General features: G+C 40.3%; 1 protein-coding gene across 1 annotated transcript in view; it reads left to right on the top strand.

Annotated features, from left to right (window-relative positions):
• The window catches only part of Ccdc15 (coiled-coil domain containing 15), a 73,935-nt gene extending 54,788 nt beyond the window's left edge, over positions 1–19,147 (top strand). The window contains 4 exon segments of the mRNA XM_032910912.1: positions 15,994–16,173; positions 16,583–16,731; positions 18,140–18,294; positions 19,106–19,147. Coding sequence (XP_032766803.1) covers positions 15,994–16,173; positions 16,583–16,731; positions 18,140–18,276 — 466 coding nt within the window. The 3' untranslated portion in view covers positions 18,277–18,294; positions 19,106–19,147.
• Positions 19,148–21,005: the final 1,858 nt, after the last annotated feature.

Raw genomic sequence — 21,005 nt, 5'->3', positions numbered from 1 at the left:
TGTTGTTGTTGTTGTTGTTGTTGTTTTGTTTTTGAGACAGTGTTTCTGGCTGTCCTGGCACTGAGAGTTCTGCCTGCCTCTGCCTACCAAGTGCTGGGATTAAAGGCGTGCTCCATCCATACCTGGATTGCCAAAGACCCTAACACACCCTAAAATGTTAGCACACAGAATGGATTTTGTATATATGTGTATGTATATGTGTGTGTGTGTGTATGTATGTATGTATGTATGTATGTATGTATGTATGTATGTATGTATGTATGTTTTTGGAGGGCCACAAACTATTGTAATAGCATTTTTGTCCCTGTAGGACAGTATTCTTATACAAAGAATGCATGTAATAAAAAGTGGATTAAGTGACCTTAAAGAGCTGTTTTTCTGGAATGCTAGATCTATTAGCTGTTTCAGAGTAGGTGAAGAAGTATAGAACTGGAGGCTGGAAGTTGAGGAGAAGGGCTTCTAAGTGGAGGCAGGTAGTTAAAGCCGTCAATTCTGTCTTGTTAGCAGTACCTAAAAGGTCAGCACAAATAAAGAGTCACCCTAGTCAGAAAGAACTTCATATGAAGTTGTTATGCTGCTGCTTATAGTGCCCAAATTAACATGCATTTTGAATATATGCTGTTCTTTTCTTTTTCATGTTTCATCATTGAAGATCTCACTCTGCTTCATTACTGACCTTAACAAATATGAATGTCCTCAAAGTGTTTCTTAACTGGCTGTTTTTTGAAAAGTTATTTGGTCAATGTCCTCTGGAAACCCACTAGTAGGCACACCTATTTGTCGGCACAGCAAAGAATGTTTTGCTAGTGCCCTATGTGTTCTCAGTTCAGTCAAGCTGTCCAAGATGAATCATTACTGAGTAGAATTGGGGAGGGATACTTGGGTGGCCATCATGATGTTGCAGATACAGCAGTTTTAACCACACTCAAAAGCTTGGGTCACCATAGCATAGTTCACAGTAAAATAAAGAAGTAGTGAGCAGGGCTGGAGAGATGGCTGAGCAGTTAAGAGCACTAACTGTTCTTTAGAGGATCCAGGTTTGATTCCCAGGACCAACATGGTGGTTGACAGCCATCTGTAGCTTCAGTTCCAGGGGATCTAATGCCATATTCGGTCTTGGTGGTCACCACACACATATGGTGCATAGGCAAGCATAGACAAAACACCCATACACATAAAATAAAAAGAAATATTTTTAAGTGAAAAATTATGCCTTTAATCCCAGGACTCAGGGGGCAGGGCAGGCAGATCTTTGCGAGTTGGAGACCAGCCAAGACAGCTAGTTATACAGAGAAACCCTGTCTCGAAAAATAAGACATAACAAAACAAAACCAAAAAGAATAAAACCGAAAAACACCAAACCAAACCAAACTGTTCTTTATGCTAGATCCCAGCCCAAAGCCACTGCTATCCTGGCCTCACGTGTCATGTAGCGTGTTTTTGGTCTCTTCCTCATTCCTTCGCATACGCTGAGCGCTGCATATAAAGTCGGTGTGGTTATGTATGTGCTTGTGCTGGGCTTTCTACAACCCCTGTCTCTCATTCCTCATGCCTTTAAAGCTTGTCTTTCCTGGTATAAAGAGATTCCCTGTGCCCAGGTTGCAATAATGAGATTTCACACCTCTGCCCTATTACCCCTATATGTCGTACTGCAGTTTCAGTCATATCATAAAATCAGTTTTTATGTGCTTTGGGGAATACTCAGCTTAGGTTTACAGGGGTAGCTCAGAAAATGCAACAAATGTGAGAAGGCAGTTGAGAAGCCCTTGTGTAAAGTGGGTGTGTTTCTCTGTCCTGGCAGTGGCTTGCAACCAGTCAGAGTATGGATGAATTGACTCAACACTGACAACATCTGTGCCTGTTTTTCTGGTGCCTGATCTTTTCGTTCTTGTAGAACGATGTCTAGAACTTGATCTAATCAAATGGAGGCATTAATCCTCTGGAGCTCACAACCACCCCAGCTCCAGAGGATCTGATACCCTGCAGGCAGAACATTGAACACATAAAGTAGAATAAATAAGTCTTTGGAAAAGTGTGATTTTGCTCTACACTACTTTTCAGATGATAATCTTATTTGCTGTCAAGTAATTTTTAGCAGATGACCTGGAGAACTTGTATTTATGAGTTCTAGCCCTGACTTTTTTTTTTTCCCATTTTATTCTGGGGGATTGAACTCAGGGCTTTGCAGGAAATTTGTACTCACTGCTTATTTCCTCTCTAGTTATAATTGGAGATTTCATTAGATATAATTTATTGATGTGTGTAAAGTGTACTGACAGTATAAAAGTTGATAAAGTGTTTTTGTATGTGTGTATACATGTTTTATGTGTGCATGTGCACACATGTACTTATAGCCTAGAGGGTACAATAAGTATACGCTCTTAATCAGTTTTTACCTTATTTTTTGAGAAAGGGCCTTTTGCTGAACCTGGAGTTTAGCATTTCAGCTACACTCGCTGACCAGCAGCCTGCAAAGATCTGCCTGTCTCTGCTTTGCCAGTACTGGGATGGCAGACATGTGCCACTGCACCTGCCTTTTTCTTGGGTGCTGAAAACCCAAATTAAGACCCTCGTGCTGGTATGGCCAACACTTTAGTGACTGGGCCAGCTCCCCAGCACCAAAAGTTGGTAAGTTTTGAAATATATAATATACGAAACACCACCAGTGTCATAACAGTAAACATGCCTGCTGTGCTGGCTAGTTTTATGTCAACTTGACACGGGCTAGAGTCATCTGAAAGGAGGAACCACTACTGAAAAGGTGTCTCCCTGTGATCTGGCTGTAGGGCGTTTTCTTAATTAGTGGTTAATGGGGAGGGCCCATACTGTTGTGGGTGATGCCATCCCTGTACCAATAGTCCAGGGTTCAATAAGAAAGCAGGCCGAGCAAACCAGTGATCAGCAACCTCTGTGGCCTCTGCATCAGCTTCTGCCTCTGTGTTCCAGCCCTACTTCAGTTCCTATCCTGTCTTCCTTTAGTGCTGGGCTATGCTGTGGAAGAGTAAGCCTAATAAACCAAATTGCTTTTTGATCAAGGTCACAGCAATAGTAACCCTAACTAGGTCATCTGACTTCCCTAGAACTTTTGTCATGCCCCTTGGCATCCTTCTATACTCTCCTCTAACCCAGGCAATACTAGTCTGGTTTTTGAGTGGACTGGTTAGCAATTTTTAGAGTTATATTCCAGCATACTTTGGAGATACTATGGGTTTGGTTCCCAAACCACTGCAATAAAGTGAATATCACAAAAGAAAGCCACTTGAATTGTATTCCCACTACATATAAAAGTTATCTTTATACTATAACATAGCCTAGTAAATGTGTAATAGCATCATATCTAAAAATATATAATATATACACTTTTTAAACATTTTATTGGTTTTTGTGAATTTCACATCTTGCACCCCAATCCCACTCATCTCCCTTTTGCTGTGTACCCACCCTCCATCCTTGCAATCTCCCCTCTCAAAAGAAGAAAAAAGTCTTGTGCTATATCTTAGTTAGAATTTTACTGCTATGAACAGACACCATGACCAAGGCAACTCTTATAAGAATAACATTTAATTGGGGCTGGCTTACAGGTTCAGAGGTTCAGTCCATTATCATCAAAGCAGGAACATGACAGCATCCAGGCAGGCATAGTGCAGGAGGAGCTGAGAGTTCTACATCTTCTACTGAAGGCTGCTATCAGAATACTGACTTCCAGGCAGCTAGGATGAGGGTCTTACAGCCCACACGTACAGTGCCATACCTATTCCAACAGGGTCACACCTTCTAATAGTGCCACTCCCTTGTTCCCCTAGGCTTGTTCAAACATGAGTCTGTGGGGGCCATACCCAAACATAGCATAATGAAAAATAGGTTTAGTATAATTTCAAAAGCCTATAGCAATCTCAACAGTGTTAAAAAAAAGTCCAAAGTTCAAGGTCTTTTTTGAGGTCTATCCAGTCACTTAACTGTAATCCCCAAAGTAAGACAGGAAACCAGCTGGGCAGATCCAAACTCTGCATCTCCATGTCTGATGTCAAAGTGGCCTTCAGTTCTCCAACTCCCTTTTCATCTTTGTTCACTGCAACAAACTTCTTTCTCCTGGGCTGGTTCCACTTCCTTTTAACAGCTTTTCTCTGCAGATAGCCCAAGGCTCTGGTATCTCAAACATCTTGGGTTCTCCAAGGCAACTTTAATGTTACAGCTTCTTGTTTCAATGTCTGAGATCCACACATGATCTTCTGGGAGCCTCCAAAGGGCTGGCTTCACTTCTCCAGCTCTGCCCTCTGTAGCACTCTAAGCTCAAGTTGATCCATTATCGTTATAGTTCTTGGTGACTATACCATGATACTGGCATTTCCAGTATACTGCAGTCTTCCACTGCAACTAGGCTTCACCAATAGCCTCTCTCATAGGCTCTCTTCATGGTGCCAAGCCTCAACTCCTTTGCATGACCCCTTCAGTCCTGGGCTGTACCTTCACCAATGACCTTCCATGGCTTCTCACAGTACCAAGCCTCAGCTGCTCTTCATGACCCCTTCATACCTTCAAAACCAGTACCACCTGGGTGACTCTTACACATTACCAAATGTAGCTGCAGCACATTTGGCTGTCTTTGGAAAACAGCTTCTTTGTGCTCTCAGAGAACACTTCCCAGAAGATTTAACCTCAGTGATGCTGGTCTCTTCTTAATCACCACTAATTTCTCAGCTCCAGCTAACTAGCATCATTTTTCTCAGTATTCCTTTTTATTCTGGACTCAAGCCAGAGCCAGGTGGCCAAAGCTGCCAAGCTCTGCTACCTCCTGGGGCAGGAGCACAGCCCCCTTGTTCTATTACATTATCATCAGCTTTCTGTTTTCCAGTTCCTTGACTGCCTAAGCTTGGTTGTCCTGGAACTTGCTCTGTAGATTGACTTTGAATTCAGAGATCTGCATGCCTGTCTCCTAAGGTGGGCCACCAAACCTGGATTTCAGTTTTTTTTCAGAGATCTGCTTGTCTTTGCCTCCTGGGATTAAAGGCTTGTACGACCATACCTAAATTTAGCTGGGCGGAATCTTACCACAAAGTCATTACTCCATAATTCAATTTAATATCCTGGAACAGTGGATTCAGCTCCATTTCACTTCCTGGTGCCCCTTTAATACTCAAACCATATATTCTATACATATTTTTTTCCCAGCTTGATATGCTTGTTTATGATGCTCTTCCTGAGACTTGACCAGAGAACAGTCTCTGCTGGGCTTTTTTGAGATTTCCTTTGTCAGTGTAATTAATATAAATCTCTTTACCTTAGCCTCAGGTAGACTCTTCAGACAAGGGCAAAAGTAGCCTAATTCTTCACCAAATTACCACAAAAACAGTCTCTGGGCTACATATTGAAAATCTACACTGAAACCTCTTGGGCCAAGTCCACACAATTCAAACCACTCTCAGTAACATAGTCTTCCATATTACTACTAGGATAGCCCATTAAACCCCATTTAAAGTATACCACTGCTTTCCAAATCCAAAGTCCCAAAATCCACATTCTTCCAAACAAAAGTATGGTCAGGCTTATCAAAATACCCCACTCCTGGTACCAACTTCTATATTAGTTAGAGTTTTACTGCTATGAACAGACACCATGACCAAGGCAACAATTATAAGGACAACATTGGGCCTGGTTTACAAGTTCAGAGGTTGAGTCTGTTATCAAGGCAAGAGCATGGAAGCATCCAGGCAGGCATGGTGCAGGCAAAACTGAAAGTTCATCTTCACCTAAAGGCTGTTAGTGGAAGGCTGACTTCCAGGCAGCTAGGATGAGGGTCTTACAGCCCACACGTACAGTGCCATACCTATTCCAACAGGGCCACACCTTCTAATAGTGCCACTCCCTGAACTGAACATAAGCAAACCATCACATGATAGCTATAGTGTGTCACAGTGTGTCCCATAGTATACCCTTTTGTCCACACTTGCAATGAGTCATTGGTCTGGTTTGAGGCCTTTGGCTTCTGCTACACTGTCAATACCGGAATCTCATGGTATTCCTCTCAGATACCCTGGTGTTGCCCTGTGTCATGGAGATCCTGTAGTTTTGGATCTCTAGGACTGACCTCTTCATGAGCTCCATCAGTTCATAGATAGGGTACATGTTGGAGTAGGCCAACACAAAGCACCGAATCTGAGCCTGGGAGATATCTGAGCTGGTTAGCTCGCCTGCTCTCCTGCACCCACACTTCCAGGGCACGCTTTCCACACTGCCCTGCCTAGTTCAACCAATGTTGCAGCCACCAAAGGACAGAGCCAGCTTTCGTGTACTTGGTGCTGGCTCACCCGTGTCCAAACCATTAGGCCAGGTCTCATCTTATACCGTCAGAGTGGCTGGCTCACCCACAACCATCCCCTACCACCAGAGTCAGTTCTACTGTGTTGCCCAATCAAGATATAGAGTGCTCTTTCCTGAGTGCTGCAACCCATGAGGGGTAGGGCAAGGTCTTTCGCTCTCATGGCCATGGGGCCAGTTCTCTGTCCTGTGGAATATGGCAGGGAGTGAGAGTAGGAGAGGGCATTCTTCTCAACACTGTAGTTGCATGGCAGACAAGTGGCAGGGCTGACTCTCTCACAGTAACCCACCCCACTGACATCCCCATCTTTCCCATTCCCCATTTCCACCCACCCCACACTGGACTGGATCGGCTAGGACACATTCCCTGCCCAGACTGCACGGCCCCAGGTAGAGGTTATCTGGCAGGGTTCATGTTAGACATGGTGTGCTGCCAAGGGCCTGCAGGGTGCTGGACTGGTGGTTGTCTAGAGCTTGCTCCCCAACAGGGCCTCAGGGCCTGGTGAAAGTTGTCTCAGGCTCACTCTAATATACATACATACATACATACATACATACATACATACATACATACATACATACATACTTACATACATACATACATACATACTTACATACATACATACTTACATACATACATACACACACTTTCATTTAAAATACTTTATTACATGGAACAGTGATATATGTTTTTAATCCTAACACTAGGAAGACAGAGGCAAGATCTCTGTGACTGGAGGCCATCTTGTTCTACATAGTGAGTTCTAGGCCATCTAGGGCTACATCGTGAGTGAGACCATGCCTCAAATAAATTCTTTTTTAGTAAATGTTGACAATCACCTGAGTAACAAATTGTAATCTTTTTATTTGTTAAATCTCCCATTCTTGTGTGAATAGCTGCTGACTTATCAGAGTGATAGTTACTGAGCATTGAAATGGCTATGGCAATTTTTCTTTTTTACTTTTATTTTTATTTTGAGACAGGGTCTCTTACTCACTTTGTAGTCCAAGCTGGGGTAGAACTTGCTCCTGGAGCTCTGACTAGCCTTGGTCTTCTGCAGATACCTGGATAATAGTTTCTTACAGTAAGATAACAGTACCATTAACTGACCCTTCTTTTTATGAAATATATATCTCTTGGCACATGGTACGATTTGATAGCATTTTCCCACAGTAATACTTTCACAGATGGAGCCAAGGACTCGGACTGTTGCTTAGCTGAGTTGAAGAGTGATTACCTAGTTTGTGCATGTCCCTCGGCCTGATGTCTGGTACCAAGAAATTAGTAGAGGAGGGGAGAATTGTACCTGGAGGAGGTAGAGAGAACTGCGAGTTAGAGCCCTGACTGAGCCATATAATAAGATCCTGGGAAAAACAAACAAGCAAGGTCTTCTTAAGCCTGCTGCTGCTTCATGAACTAAGTTCTTATAATGTTGTAAATCCTTCATCTCAACTGTGTTCACAGCAGTTTAAGCAGAAGATTTCTTTACCAAGATACTGTGTCCTTTGTTCACCTCTTGATTGTAACTCCTGGTCATTTGCAACAAGTCTGTCAGAAGTTGGCAGAGCTTTACGCTTCACTTCAAATTCTAGTTTTCAAGTTTTTTTTTTCTGCAATCTATAGCTATTTTCTGCACTTGAATTTTGGATCCCTAAATGCCAACCATAAAGCTGGGCATCAACCTCAGCCAAGATCCTTAACAACACTTTATTTGGTCTTCTAAAGAATGGTTCTTACTGGCAATGAATCCTTTCCAGAACACTTAAAGTTTACTTTGCCCAGATCCATTAGCTCTATCTATCCATAGGAAGTATGGAAGCAACAGTGGTCTCTTCATGTATGTCCAACAGAGGCTTTGGGGATTCAAGATTACTCTTTTTTTTTTTTTCAGAAGAACTTTTTGTGGTTTTCCCAAGAAGCTTAAACTTACAGTGACTAGCTAGGGATATAGCTCACCTAGGGATATAGACTGCTTGCCTAGCATGCGCACACACACATACACACACACACACACACACACACACACACACACACACACACACACACCCCTCCCTATGGGTCTGATCTGCAGCACTACAGAAACTGTGAGATAGTACACACCTGTGACTCTACCACTCAGGAAGAAACAAGGGGGCCAGAAGTCATCCCTCGCATCCTGGTTAGCCTTAGTTAATGTCATCTCGACACATCCTGGACTTCTTTGAAAGAGGCCTTAATTGAAGATTTGCCTGGATCCGGTTGGTCTGTGGGTGTATCTATGAGGAATTGTGATTATTAATTGATGTAGGCAGGCCCAGCCCTCTATGGGTGGCACTTGTTCCTCAGGCACGGAGCCTGAGCTGTATAAAAGGCTAAGAATGAACCAGGTAATGAGCCTGAGAGCAAGCCGACGAGCTGCATTCCTCAGTTTCTGATAATCAGGTTCCGGGTTGACTTCCTGCCTTGACTTCCCTTTATGATGGACTGTGACCTGGAAATGTAAGACAAAGTAAAGTCTTTTCTCATAACAAGGGACCAGATACTTTTATCACAGCAACAGAAAGGAAACTACATAGGGAATTCCAGGCCATCCTGCAACACATGGAGCCTGTCACAAAATCTCTCTCCAGTAAACATTTGTATGGATGTTTGTCATTTAGGTTTTGTTCCATTTAGAACACAAGCAAAGTAGACTCCTTAAGTCTCTGAGGAGTTTCAGGTTGGGAAAGGAGCTTCAGCCCCTAACCAAGTGGTCATCTCATACTTTGAAGCTTTGTAAACCGGCACTGACTTGGTCTTAAAGCTCCAATGAAATGTGAAAGCAAGCTTTAGTATGCTTACAGTATGCCTTGTCCTGACTAAGTACCTGGCGAATGACATAGGTGTGTGCTTCAGTCTTAAAAGAAGCTGCCAAGGGGTTGGGGATTTAGCTCAGTGGTAAAGCGCTTGCCTAGGAAGCGCAAGGCCCTGGGTTTGGTCCCCAGCTCCGAAAAAAAAAAAAAGAAAGAAGCTGCCAAACTGTTTTTCAAAGTGGTTGTATCAGTATTACTGCAAGCGAAGAAAAGCCACACATAAGAAGTGGATCCAGTCTAGAAAATGTATCCTTTAAGTTTGGCCTTGCATAGTCTCAGGACATGAAAAAAACAGAGACAAATTATTTGTAGGAATGGAGTATGAATTGCCTCTAGTTCCATTCCCAGTAGAATTTATTATATCCACTCCATTATGTCCACCTGAGGCATTATGCGCACAGGTTTACTGCTCACACTTCTATCAGCATTCTGAGCAAAGAGAACCAAACAGCATATTAAGAGGGCAACATTTATTACCGAGTGGGTTGTACCCCAGGACCAGAATTTGATTTAACATACAATAGAAGGGATGAAGGAAGAGAAGGGAGTAAAGCTACATTATTACTTTGCAAAGTCCAACACCCATGTATAAAATTTTTAAAACCTTTTCAAAAACTGGAAAGATTTTGGTTAACTTTCCTGCTAATGTATTTCATATCAATGCTTTCTTCCCAAATCAGATGCTGCCCATTCTTGTCACATCTGTTCAAGTCATACTGAAAGTAAGTTCTCGTTGGTGCAGCTTAGCAAGGAAAAGAAATAAAACAATCTAATTTAAACAAAGGAATAAAGCTGCCTTTATTTGAAAATGACATGATCATTTTGTAAAAACCCACTGGAATTTGAAAAGAAGTTTAGTGAGGTTGCAGGGCACATTGGTATCTAAAGCTCTTATATGCTGTCAATAACCATAAATGGAAATTTCAAAACAATGTCATAATAGACCGGAAATAGACAAAATAGATGGGGTGGTGGTGGTGGTGGTGGTGGTGGTGGTGGTGGTGGTGGTGGTGGTGGTGGTGGTGGTGGTGGTGGTGGTGGTTCAGTAGTGTCATGCTTACCTAGTAAGCACAAGGCCCTGTGTTCAGTCCTCAGCTCCAGAAAAGAAAATAGATAAAATATATTACTTCATTCTGTGTGTGTTGAGAGGTACTAACTTGTGCTTTTGTTTTCCTGATATCTGGGGCTTTGTTTGGCCTTGAGGCCAATGCTAATGCTAGGGAACAAGTGGGGAAGTACTGTCCCTTCTTCAGTCTTGTTGGATGACTGACAGCTGGCTTGCTTGTTTTCTGAAGCCTTTGGTAGAATTTGCTTGTGACTCTGAACTTCTCATTGTGAAAAACTTCTTAGCTATAATTCTATTCTTGCTACTAAATGACTGTAAGTAATGTATACCTTTCACAGTGTAACTTCACCAAAGTTGTCAGACTTATTGGCACAAAACTGTCCCGAGCTTTCAATATTTCAATAAAATGATATCATTTTATTTGTATATTAATAATTTGTATCTTTTCTCTCACAGACTGACTCAACAGTTATCAAAGAAGTTTCATTTCAGTATATTGTTATTATTTTTGTTTTCCACTTGTCTGTTTCAGATCTCTATTATTTCCTTTATTATCTCTTTTCTTATACTTATCTTGAGTTTGATTTTTCTCTTTGTAAATTTCTTCAGGTGGAAGCTAAGGTCTTTGATCTGAGGACCTTTTTATTTTTCTAATATATGTATTTAATGCTAAAAATTTACTACTGTGTCCTTTTTTTAAAGTCTTATTTTATGTGTATGGATACTTTTTTTGCAAGTACGTCTATGTGCCATGTGTGTTCCTGGTGTCAAAGAAACTGATCCCCGAAACTGGAATTATAGACAATTATAATTATAGACAATTATAAGCTGCCATGTGGATGCTGCTAGAAATTCAAATGGGTCCTCTGGAAGTGCAGCCATTACTCTTATCCCCTGATAATCTCTCCAGTCTTCTATTAAAATATTCTTTAACTGGATTTATCTGGTATATCATTTTACTCAGTTAAAAATTCCTCCTAATTGCCACTTCTTTTTGATCATGAGTTATTTAGAAGTATATCATGTAGTTCCCAAATATATTTGGTTTTGTAAATGTTTGTCTGTTTTTAACTGTTAATTTATTTCTATTTGATCATATCAAAAAATATGCTGTGTGTTACTTGAATCTTTTTGAATTGGTTGACATTTGTTTTGTAGTCTAAGACAGTGGTTCTCAGCCTAACATTGTGATGCTTTAATATAGTTCCTCATGTCGTGGAAACTCCAGCCATAAAGTTATTTTTGTTGTCACTTTATAACTGTAATTTTGCTAGTGTTATGAATTGTAATATAAATATCTGTATTTTCCAATGGTCTTAGGTGACCCCTGTGAAAGGATTGTTTGACCCCCCACACAGGGATTGTAACTGTTATTCTAGAGTATTGTCTATCTTGGTAAAGCTTTCAAGTTCAAGACCTTTGTAGTAGAAAAATAGATATTACTCTCAATATCTTACAATATTTTTATAAATTTCAATTAGGTTGGTTCATAGACTCTTTCTACTGTATCTTTTTTTTCTGACTTCTTGTGTCAGTAATTAAGGTCTCTAATTTTTGCATATATTTTAATTTTTAATATTTTTATAGTTCTATGAATTTTTACCGTATGTGTATGCATAGTCATATATATATTTATATACACATTTAAAACATAAACACAAAATTTAAAAATATTTTATATATTAGGTGTTTTGCTTGCATATGTATCTGTGTACCACTTGTATATTTAATGTCCAAGGAGGCCAGAATGTTTTAGATACCCTGGAACTAGACTTACAGATTTTTGGGAACCATTTTGTGGGTGTGAGGAATTATATTCACATCCTCTGGAAGAGCAACCAGTGCTCTTAACTGCTGAGCCATCTCTTCAGATCCCAAAATATATTTCTTTATGTGTGGGACTGTGGATTTACCCCAGGGTCTCATGCATACTATGCAAACCCTTTACCACTGAACTATATCCAAAACCCTACATATATTTTAATGTCTACTCTTAGGTTTAAAAATGTTCGGGATATAGGCCCATTGTGATGTTTAATACCAATAGCTTTAATTGTGAGGCAGAGGCAAGTGGAACTGTGTAAATTCAAGGCCACTGTGGTCAGTATCTTAAGTTCTAGGGCAGTCAGACTTATGTAATGAAGCAGTGTATGGGAAAAAGTGTATGGTAGATCTCCTTTTTTATCTATCATTTTCTTTGCTCTGAAATATACACTGGCACTGATATCATATACACATGTATATGACTTATACCTTATATATTTACATATATATGCTTTCTTTTACTCAGGTATAGTGTATCCTTTAAAATTATTTTATTTTTAAGTTTTTATTTATTCATTTAGTGTATATGGGTGTTTTACATGTATGTATGTATATATGCACAACATGTACATACTGTACCCAAGGGACCAGAAGAAAATGTCAGATTCCCTGTAAATGGAGTTGTTAGCCACCATGTCAGTGGTAGGAATGGGTCATGGATCCCCTGGAAGAAAAGCCAGTGTGCCTTGCCCTCTGAGGTATCTTTCCAGCTTCATGCTTTTATTTTTTAAAAAGACTTCAAATTGTTTTCCATAGTGGCCTGTCATTTGAATCCCATCAAGAACTGCACAAGAAGATTTTCTCTGCCTAGGCTGGACCTGAATGTCTGTTCCACTTTCCTAAGTTTCTCAGGAAGCTGGGGTTACAGATAGGCACTACCATGCCTACCTTGTTTCTCTCTTTCTCTCTCTCTCGCGCTCTCGCGCTCTCTCGCTCTCGCTTTGAACTCTTGAGCCCCCACCTCTGTCCCTTAGTCATTAGGATTACAGAACTAGGAACATACCACAGCCAATTTTACGTGATGGACACAAGGCTTCCTGAGTGCTAAGCAAGCACTCTACCAACTGAGGTGCCCTCAGCTACTTTTTTTTTTCTTAAGTGGTAACTATTCTGATGGATGTTAGATGATCTTTTTGTTATTTGTTTTAAAACAGGGTCTTTTTGCATAGCCCTGGCTGTTCAGGAACTCACTATGTTGTAGGTCAGGCTGGGCTCAAACTCAGAGATCCACCTGACTCCGCCTCCCAAGTGCTAGTGCGCCAGTAGCCTGGCTAGATTTGTTTAATTTTATTTTATTTTGTAACTTTGGCTTGCATTTCCTTGGTATGGTGAATGGTGCCATTTGATTTCATCTTTGCGTAAATGGCTATTGGATTTCTTTACCTGACTTTTGATCTGAATAATTCTATGCTCTTTCATTTGCGTTCCTTTTGCTGTGATATACCTTAGCGTTTCTATCTTTATGTTTTCAGATTTGCATCTCTGACAAAATTGTATTGACAAAGTCATGTTTACTGTCTCTTTTACTCAGAAACTGTAGCTTTCAGCCCTGGAAGATTGACTTCCATCTTTTTCATGTAACTTGTGCAATACAGGGTCTCACTATGTAATGTAGTCTGACCTGGAACTCACTATATAGATCAGGCTAGCTTCAAACTTGGCATCATCCTCACACTTCAGCTTCTTGAATGCTGAGATGTATATATGCCGCCATGCCCAGCTGATCTTTATTTATTTTTTATTTTTTCTTTTTTTTCGGAGCTGGGGACCGAACCCAGGGCCTTGCGCTCGCTAGGCAAGCGCTCTACCGCTGAGCTAAATTGATCTTTATTTTTGAACATACATAATATGTCTGTAGTGACTATGTAAATGTTCTTCTGTGTAATTCTGGTTCTTTTTTTTTTTTTTTTTGGTTCTTTTTTTTTTTTTTTTTTTTCGAGCTGGGGATCGAACCCAGGGCCTTGGCGCTTCCTAGGCAAGCGCTCTACCACTGAGCTAAATCCCAACCCTCTTCTGTGTAATTCTAACCCAGCAGTCCGGTTGTAGTTGATCTTGTTTGATGATTCTACTCATTATGTGTTCTCTCCCTGTCTCCTTTGCATACTTGTGTCTTAGTCACTGTTCTATTGCTGTGGAGAGACACAAGACTGTGGTGACTCTTATAAAGGAAAGTATTTCATTGGGGCTGGCTTACAGTTTCCAAAGTTTACTTGATTATCATCGTGGAAGGGAGCGTGGCATTATGCAGGCAGGCACTGGAGCAGAAGCTGAGAGAGTTCTGAGTCCTGATCCGTAGTGGGGTAGAGACAGGGAGAGGGAGAAGGAGAAGGAGGGAGACAAAGACAGACTTACTCACGCTGGACTTGGCATGGGCTTTTATGTATCTGTCTGTCTGTTTATCTGTCTGTTTATCTATCTATCTATCTATCTATCTATCTATCTATCTATCTATCTATAATTTATTTTGGCAGTTTTAGGAGACAGGATTTCTTTACATTGCCCTTGCTGTTCTAGAACTCACTCTTTAGTCTAGACTAGCCTCAAACTCAGAGAGATCCACTTGCCTCTGCCTTTCAAGTGCTAGGAGTAAAGGTGTGCACCGTGATGCCCAGTATAGGGCTTTTGGAACCTCAAAGCCCACTCCCAGTGGCACATTTCTCCAACGAGACCACACCCCTTAGTCCTTTCAAAATAGTTCCACTACCTGGTGACCAGCATTCAAATCTATGAGCCTATAGGGACAATTCTCATTCAAATCACCGTATGTTGATGGGATATTTGTACTGGTTAGGGTTTGTTTTGGTGGGGAGAGGTCATTTCTACATGACACAAACATATCTCAGGAAAGGGACTCTTAATTGAGAAAATGCCTATGTTAAGACTGGCCTGTATGCAAGTCTTTGACATATTTTCTTAATTAATGATGAATGTGGGAGGGGCCAACTCACTGTAGTCTGTGGACAGGTGGGCCTGAGTTATATAAGAAAACAGTCTAAGCAAGACAGGAGAAAGTCAGTAAGTAGCATTCCTCCATGACTTCTGCGTTGATTCCTGTCTCCAGTTATTGCCCTGAGTTCCTGCCCTGACTTCTCTCATTGGTGGACTGTGACTTTGTAAGATAAAACATAGACCCTTCTTCCTCAAGTTGATTTTGGTCATGGTGTTTATCACAACAGTAGACATTCTAACATTATAGACAATATCTAACATTATGATTTATTTTTGACCTTTTGGTTGGTAAATGTATTGCTGTTACAAATGTGTTTTATTCGGGGAATTAACCAGGTTACACTTGAATTTCCCCAGTGCTATTGTCTAGAAACATTGAAGGCACTAACTGTTTGGCAATGATAGCAATTGCTTTTCTATTTCTCATCTATTAGGGACTACTGTGTTTTCCTAGTTGATGTCAGTGTCTTGAAAGCTGTTATTTCTGCTGTTTTATCTTACTTGCTTCTTTCTTTTTCATTTTCTGGAGACAGGGTTTCTGTATATAGCCTTGGCTACTCTAGAACTAGCTCTGTAGACCAGGCTGGCCTCAAGCTCAGAGATCCCTCTGCCTCCCTAGTGCTGAGATTAAAGTCAAGAGTCAGTACTACCTGGCCTTATATGCATTTTCATTTTAAGTTTCTTTGGTATGAGGACAAACCTGGCCTGTTACACCATTTTGGTAGTGGCATATGTACTTTTAGCCTGAGCCTGTTTTTATGCTGGGATTCTTATGTAAAATGTTTTACTGACCAGTTCTCATTTCCCTTTGAGAATGGATTTATATAGGCGATTAGAAGATAAACTCACGTCAGCCAACATGAATGCTTTCTGAAGATGCTCTTAGATTGATGAACTGATTTTGCAATTCTCATATTTTGAGGGCATTTCTTGAGTTACTTGGATCAGGAAGCTAATTTTAAATAACAGTTTTAGAAAATTCTAATTATGTTTTGTTTTGTTTTCAGAATTAAGAAAAGGAAAGAACAAGCGCGCTACGCTGAAGAGCAGAGACTCCTAAGAGTGAACTGTCATGAAGAACCTTGTTCAGAAGAGAAGAAGATAAGTGATGTTTTAGCTCAGTTACAACTGCAAGAAATAAAAGGAGCCAGAGAAAAACAGCAACAGAGAGAGAAAGAATATGTAAGGTGACTTTAACGTTCTGCAGGAAATTCTGGATCTAGAAGAGACCTAGTAGAAAGTAGGTTTTCTCATATTCTTCAACAGGCTTGCTTTAGCCTGTGATGGTGGCCCATGCCTTTAATCTCAGTACTCAGAGGGCAGAGGCAAGCACATCTCTGAGTTCCAGGACAGCCAGAAGTATACAGAGAAATCTTGTCTCAAAAAATACAAAGTCAGAGACCCTGTACGCCTTCTCATACTGCTCCTCGCTTCGGTGACTGGCTCGGACCTGTTGGGACTCGCACCATATTCTCCTAGTGCCATGTCCCACAGGAAAGCTAGAGGCACAGAGGAGAGAAATCTGGCTATAAAATCAGGTATATGCATATTATTCTCCTAATAGTTGACTTACCTGACTGCACTGTATTTCCATAGATATGTAGAAGCTTTACGAGCCCAGGTCCAGGAGAAAATGAAGCTTTATAATATCACTTTACCTCCGCTGTGCTGTTGTGGTCCTGATTTTTGGGATGCTCATCCTGATACCTGTGCCAACAATTGCATTTTCTATAAAAACTATAGAGGTAAGTCCTTAAGGAATAGTTAAGTCCCAGTAACAATTAAAATCAAACATCTACATATAATTAAGAGAATTTTATTTATACCTTTAGAGAACAAATATATGAGACAGTGAATATCATTTTAATTTCATTTCTGACTGGTCCTGCTTATGATGGAGAAGCGTTTCCAGCTCATTACACTGAATATAAGAATACTTAGATTCGGGCTGGAGAGATGGCTCAGCGGTTAAGAGCACTGACTGCTCTTCCAGAGGTCCTGAGTTCAATTCCAGCAACCACATGGTGGCTCACAACCATCTGTAATGAGATCTGATGCCCTCTTCTGGTGTGTCTGAAGACAGCTACAGTGTACTCATCTATAATAAATAAATCTTTAAAAAAAAAAAAAAAGAAGACTTAGATTCCAGATTTCCCCTTAATTGAGCACCTTAAGAGTCTGTCCTCGCTGGGCAGTAGTGCACATGCCTTTAAGCTCAGAACGTGGAGGGAGGCAGAGTTAGATGGATCTCTTTGAGTTCCAGGCCAGTCTGGTCTACGGAATGAGTTCCAGGACTGCCAGAGCTACACAGAGAGAGCGTGTCTTGAGAAAAAAAAAAAAAGTGTGTCCTTTATGGCTAAATTAGGAGTCTGTTATCGCCATACTTTAATGCCGTCTAATACAGACTTAAAAGCATATATCCATATCATACTGTCAGTTTTGCTGGGGACACCAACTAGGATGGGAAGCTCTATCAAGAGCCACAGGCAGAGACGATGGAGGGAGTCCTTTCTGTAATTACTCGTGTTTCCTGCCCAGCAGTAAGTATTGATTTGTCAAGGCTCTGTCAGCCTCATAAACATAAACATTGAAATATTTGACATATTCAAAATGCTTCATCTGTGTGATATGAATTTATCGGTCCTATGAGTTACTTTAAAGCTTCTTATGACAATATGAAATGCATGACATTTTATATACTTCTCCCTAGTCTCAGGCCACACTCCAGCCTCATCAAACTTCCTCTTATACTTTTTGTATCTCATACACTTAGCTCTCTACCTATAGTGCTTTTTTTCTTTCCTCCTGTTTATCCCTCAAAAGCCCGCTTGAAACAGTACAGCTTCTCACAGCTTTCCGGGGTTCCCTAGCTGTTCGTTCATATTCATCTTCCTATTGGGGTGACATTGTATATATGCCTGTGGTGTGGAAGCACTTTTTACTACAACTTCACTTGTTGCCATTTTCTATAATCTCCGTTCTTTCCTCACACAGGGTTAGCCTCTTTTGTCAGCACTCAGTAAATATTTATTCTGTGGCTGGAACGAGTGCCTGTGGCATTTTGGGTAATGAAGCAGTGCCAATAGGAAAAAGAAGTAGGAAGGCTGTCTGGAGTCTAACTTTATTCATTGTTGTGCAAACCTTCATTTGCAGCATATAATCGGGCATTGCATTCAGTCATCAATTCTTCTGATATCTCTGAGGGGAACGCAACTCTTCGAAATGCCATTCGTAATTTTGCTTCTGCACATAGACAGAACTTCAAAACAAAGTCTCCAGTAAGAGGATGAAGTCAGTGACGATGACTGGTAGTATTTCCACCTTTACTTAAAGTCAACCACAAAAATTATACAGGAAAGGCTGTTAAAATGTATGCGATGTACTATCTGGAAGGAAGTCCACCTAACTGTCTATGTGCCTTGGGACCAATATCAAAAGCTGCAAACTTGTCTCTTTGGTTTAAACCTTTGTGGGACCTGTTATTTTTAAAGTAATTAGAAAAGTAAGGTTTCTCTTACTTTTTTTGTTGGACTTTTTTTCTTTTAAAAAATGTATTTTAAGCTTTTTCTTTAATTAGAGAAACTCATGAGAAATCTTTGACATTATCTTATCATCCTTCTGAAATTGTGCTTTGGAATCTTGACAGTTCTGAAAGTATCTGGAAGAGGGAGAAAAGAAACAGACTTCTGAACTTTAACGGCCATCTATAGGGCCATTGGCTTTTCTAGTTTTATATAAGAATAGAGAGGAGAAGAATTTGAATTTGGCATACATTTTTTTTAAAGAAAAATTTCCTCCCATCTCTTTTACTTTTTAAACGACTGCCTCTTTTTTTCATTCAGTGACATTGGAGATAGGACTTTTAAATTTTATTTTATATTAAATTTGAGATTTTATTTATTTTTATTTTATGTATATGAGTGTTTGCTTCACTGTAGGTATAGAGGGCTCTGGAACTTGAGTTAACTCAGGGTTTCTTTGCTGACAGTGAAGAATTCTTCAGTTTGTGTAAAAATTACTGTATATCTATACATAAAATTACTGTATATCTATATATAATAACTTAAGAGAAAAAACCAAAACCCAAAAACTTCTCATGCTAGCTTCTCTTTTTCACAGGTAAAGAGTGTGAGCAAAATGCTATGTCATGTAGAAAACCACAAGGCAACCTGAAGCTATTGGAAGCTACCACAGTGTCCACGGTTCCAGCCTCACAGCGCACCCATGCGCTATAGCCCTTCCAAAAGTCATTTTCTCTACCCCAAGCAAGGCGCATCAAGAGTTTGTTATTGTTGTATTGTTTACCTTATAAGCTATAGATATGCTTTATGTCCACTTTTCATATTTAGAGCCAATAATGATGCTTAGATCAACTCACAAACTAAAAACATAATGCTAGAAACATCTTCAACTGCCTTGTCATACCAAAAGCAAAATGCAAAGTAAGGAGAACACAAGAGCACCTTTTCATTTTAAAGTGTTTGGAAACATGTACAACTTGGATACAATTTCAGGAGCTCCAGACACACATGTCCACTTCATGTAAACATAGATGCTTTGAGAAGCCACGGTGTGATTGGTCAGATTCTAAATTAAACCCCTGAGGGCAATAGACACAGCTCAACTAAGATGTGTGGATCATGGTACTCCCCTCTTTATAGTGTTTGCAAGGAGATAGATAAACATTCTTAGTTGAGCATGGTGGTTCATGTCTTTAATCCCACTACTATGGAGGCTGATGCAGAAGGATTAAGAGTTTGAGGCCAGCTGAGCTGCATGAAACTGTCTCAAAAATTTTTAAGCCAAATAAAATAATTGTTTCTCCTTCTGCTTCTGTTGCTACTCCTCATCTTCTTTCTCTTTCTTGTGAACAAATCAAGAGGATCCTTTTTACTGTCAGATTTTCCCATCGATTTGTACTTGGGACATCCTTCTCATATTTCTCCCTCTGCTTCACCACCTCACTGATGCAGGCCTGCTTTTCTCTGTTACTTAAGCTGTTCACCATCTCACTCAACTGTTGTGTGTGCTTGTTTAACAACATCTACAAATAGAGACTCCCAGGATTTGTGGCTTTGATCTTGGGCCAGAATTCTGAATGCGGACAGAATGAAACAAGAATGCAGACAGTAGTCTGTGGCAGCCATAGTACCTGTGTCCTTCAGGCCTCCTGGAAGAGGGTCTGTAGTCCTTCATTTTCCAAACGGAGGGATTTCTATCCAACTTTGTCATTTCATAATTTTAAATTTCCCTTCCCAGGCATTGTCTCCATTTCTTAGAGCACTATTGAGAAGGACTGCAATATTGAGAAGGACATTGGCTCTTCTTGTGGTTGTCTCTGCCTGTCTACATAAAGAAGGCATAAGCAGCCTTAAGCCTTTGGTTTCTTGAGTCACTTTTAGTCATCCTGATCTATTGTTCTCTAGGAAATGCAGAACACAGCACAAGGCTCCCTGCCCTCAAACTAGCTCTCCATGACAAGCAATTTTTATATAATTGTTACTAATTAAAAATGTTAACAATAAAACATAAGGAACCCATAATGTCAGTCACTTTGGAGACTTCCTACTCTAAAAATCCCTTTCTAATCCTAGGTAACCATTAATCTATTTTTTTAATGTATAAATAAGCCTATATGTGACTCCTCTTATAAGTGGAATATACAATATGAGCTCTTTTTGACTGAACTTCCTCAGTTAGCCTGATGCCAACACTCATCTGCGTTGTCAGATTCATTGGTGTATTGAATAGTACTGATAGTAATCGTAACAATAAAACCATTTATTAATTCATCCTCTTAGGCATTTGGGGGGTTTTCTACATGGCTCTTATGAATTCTGCTATGAGAATTGTTCTCGGGATTCTGTAGTACATGTTTTCATTTCATGGTCTATGGGAGTGAGACTCTGGAGTCACATAGCAGCTTTGTGTTTCACTTTTGACAAACTACAAACTGTTTTCCAAAGGAGCCACACTACTTTTCATTCCCCAGAACATGTAAAGAAAGGCTCCGCGTTCT

The sequence above is a fragment of the Rattus rattus genome, chromosome 8 (genome assembly GCF_011064425.1).
Source record: "Rattus rattus isolate New Zealand chromosome 8, Rrattus_CSIRO_v1, whole genome shotgun sequence".
Classification (NCBI taxonomy): domain Eukaryota; kingdom Metazoa; phylum Chordata; class Mammalia; order Rodentia; family Muridae; genus Rattus; species Rattus rattus.
Note: the sequence above shows the minus strand (reverse complement) of the source record. Positions and strands in the feature narration are given on the sequence as shown.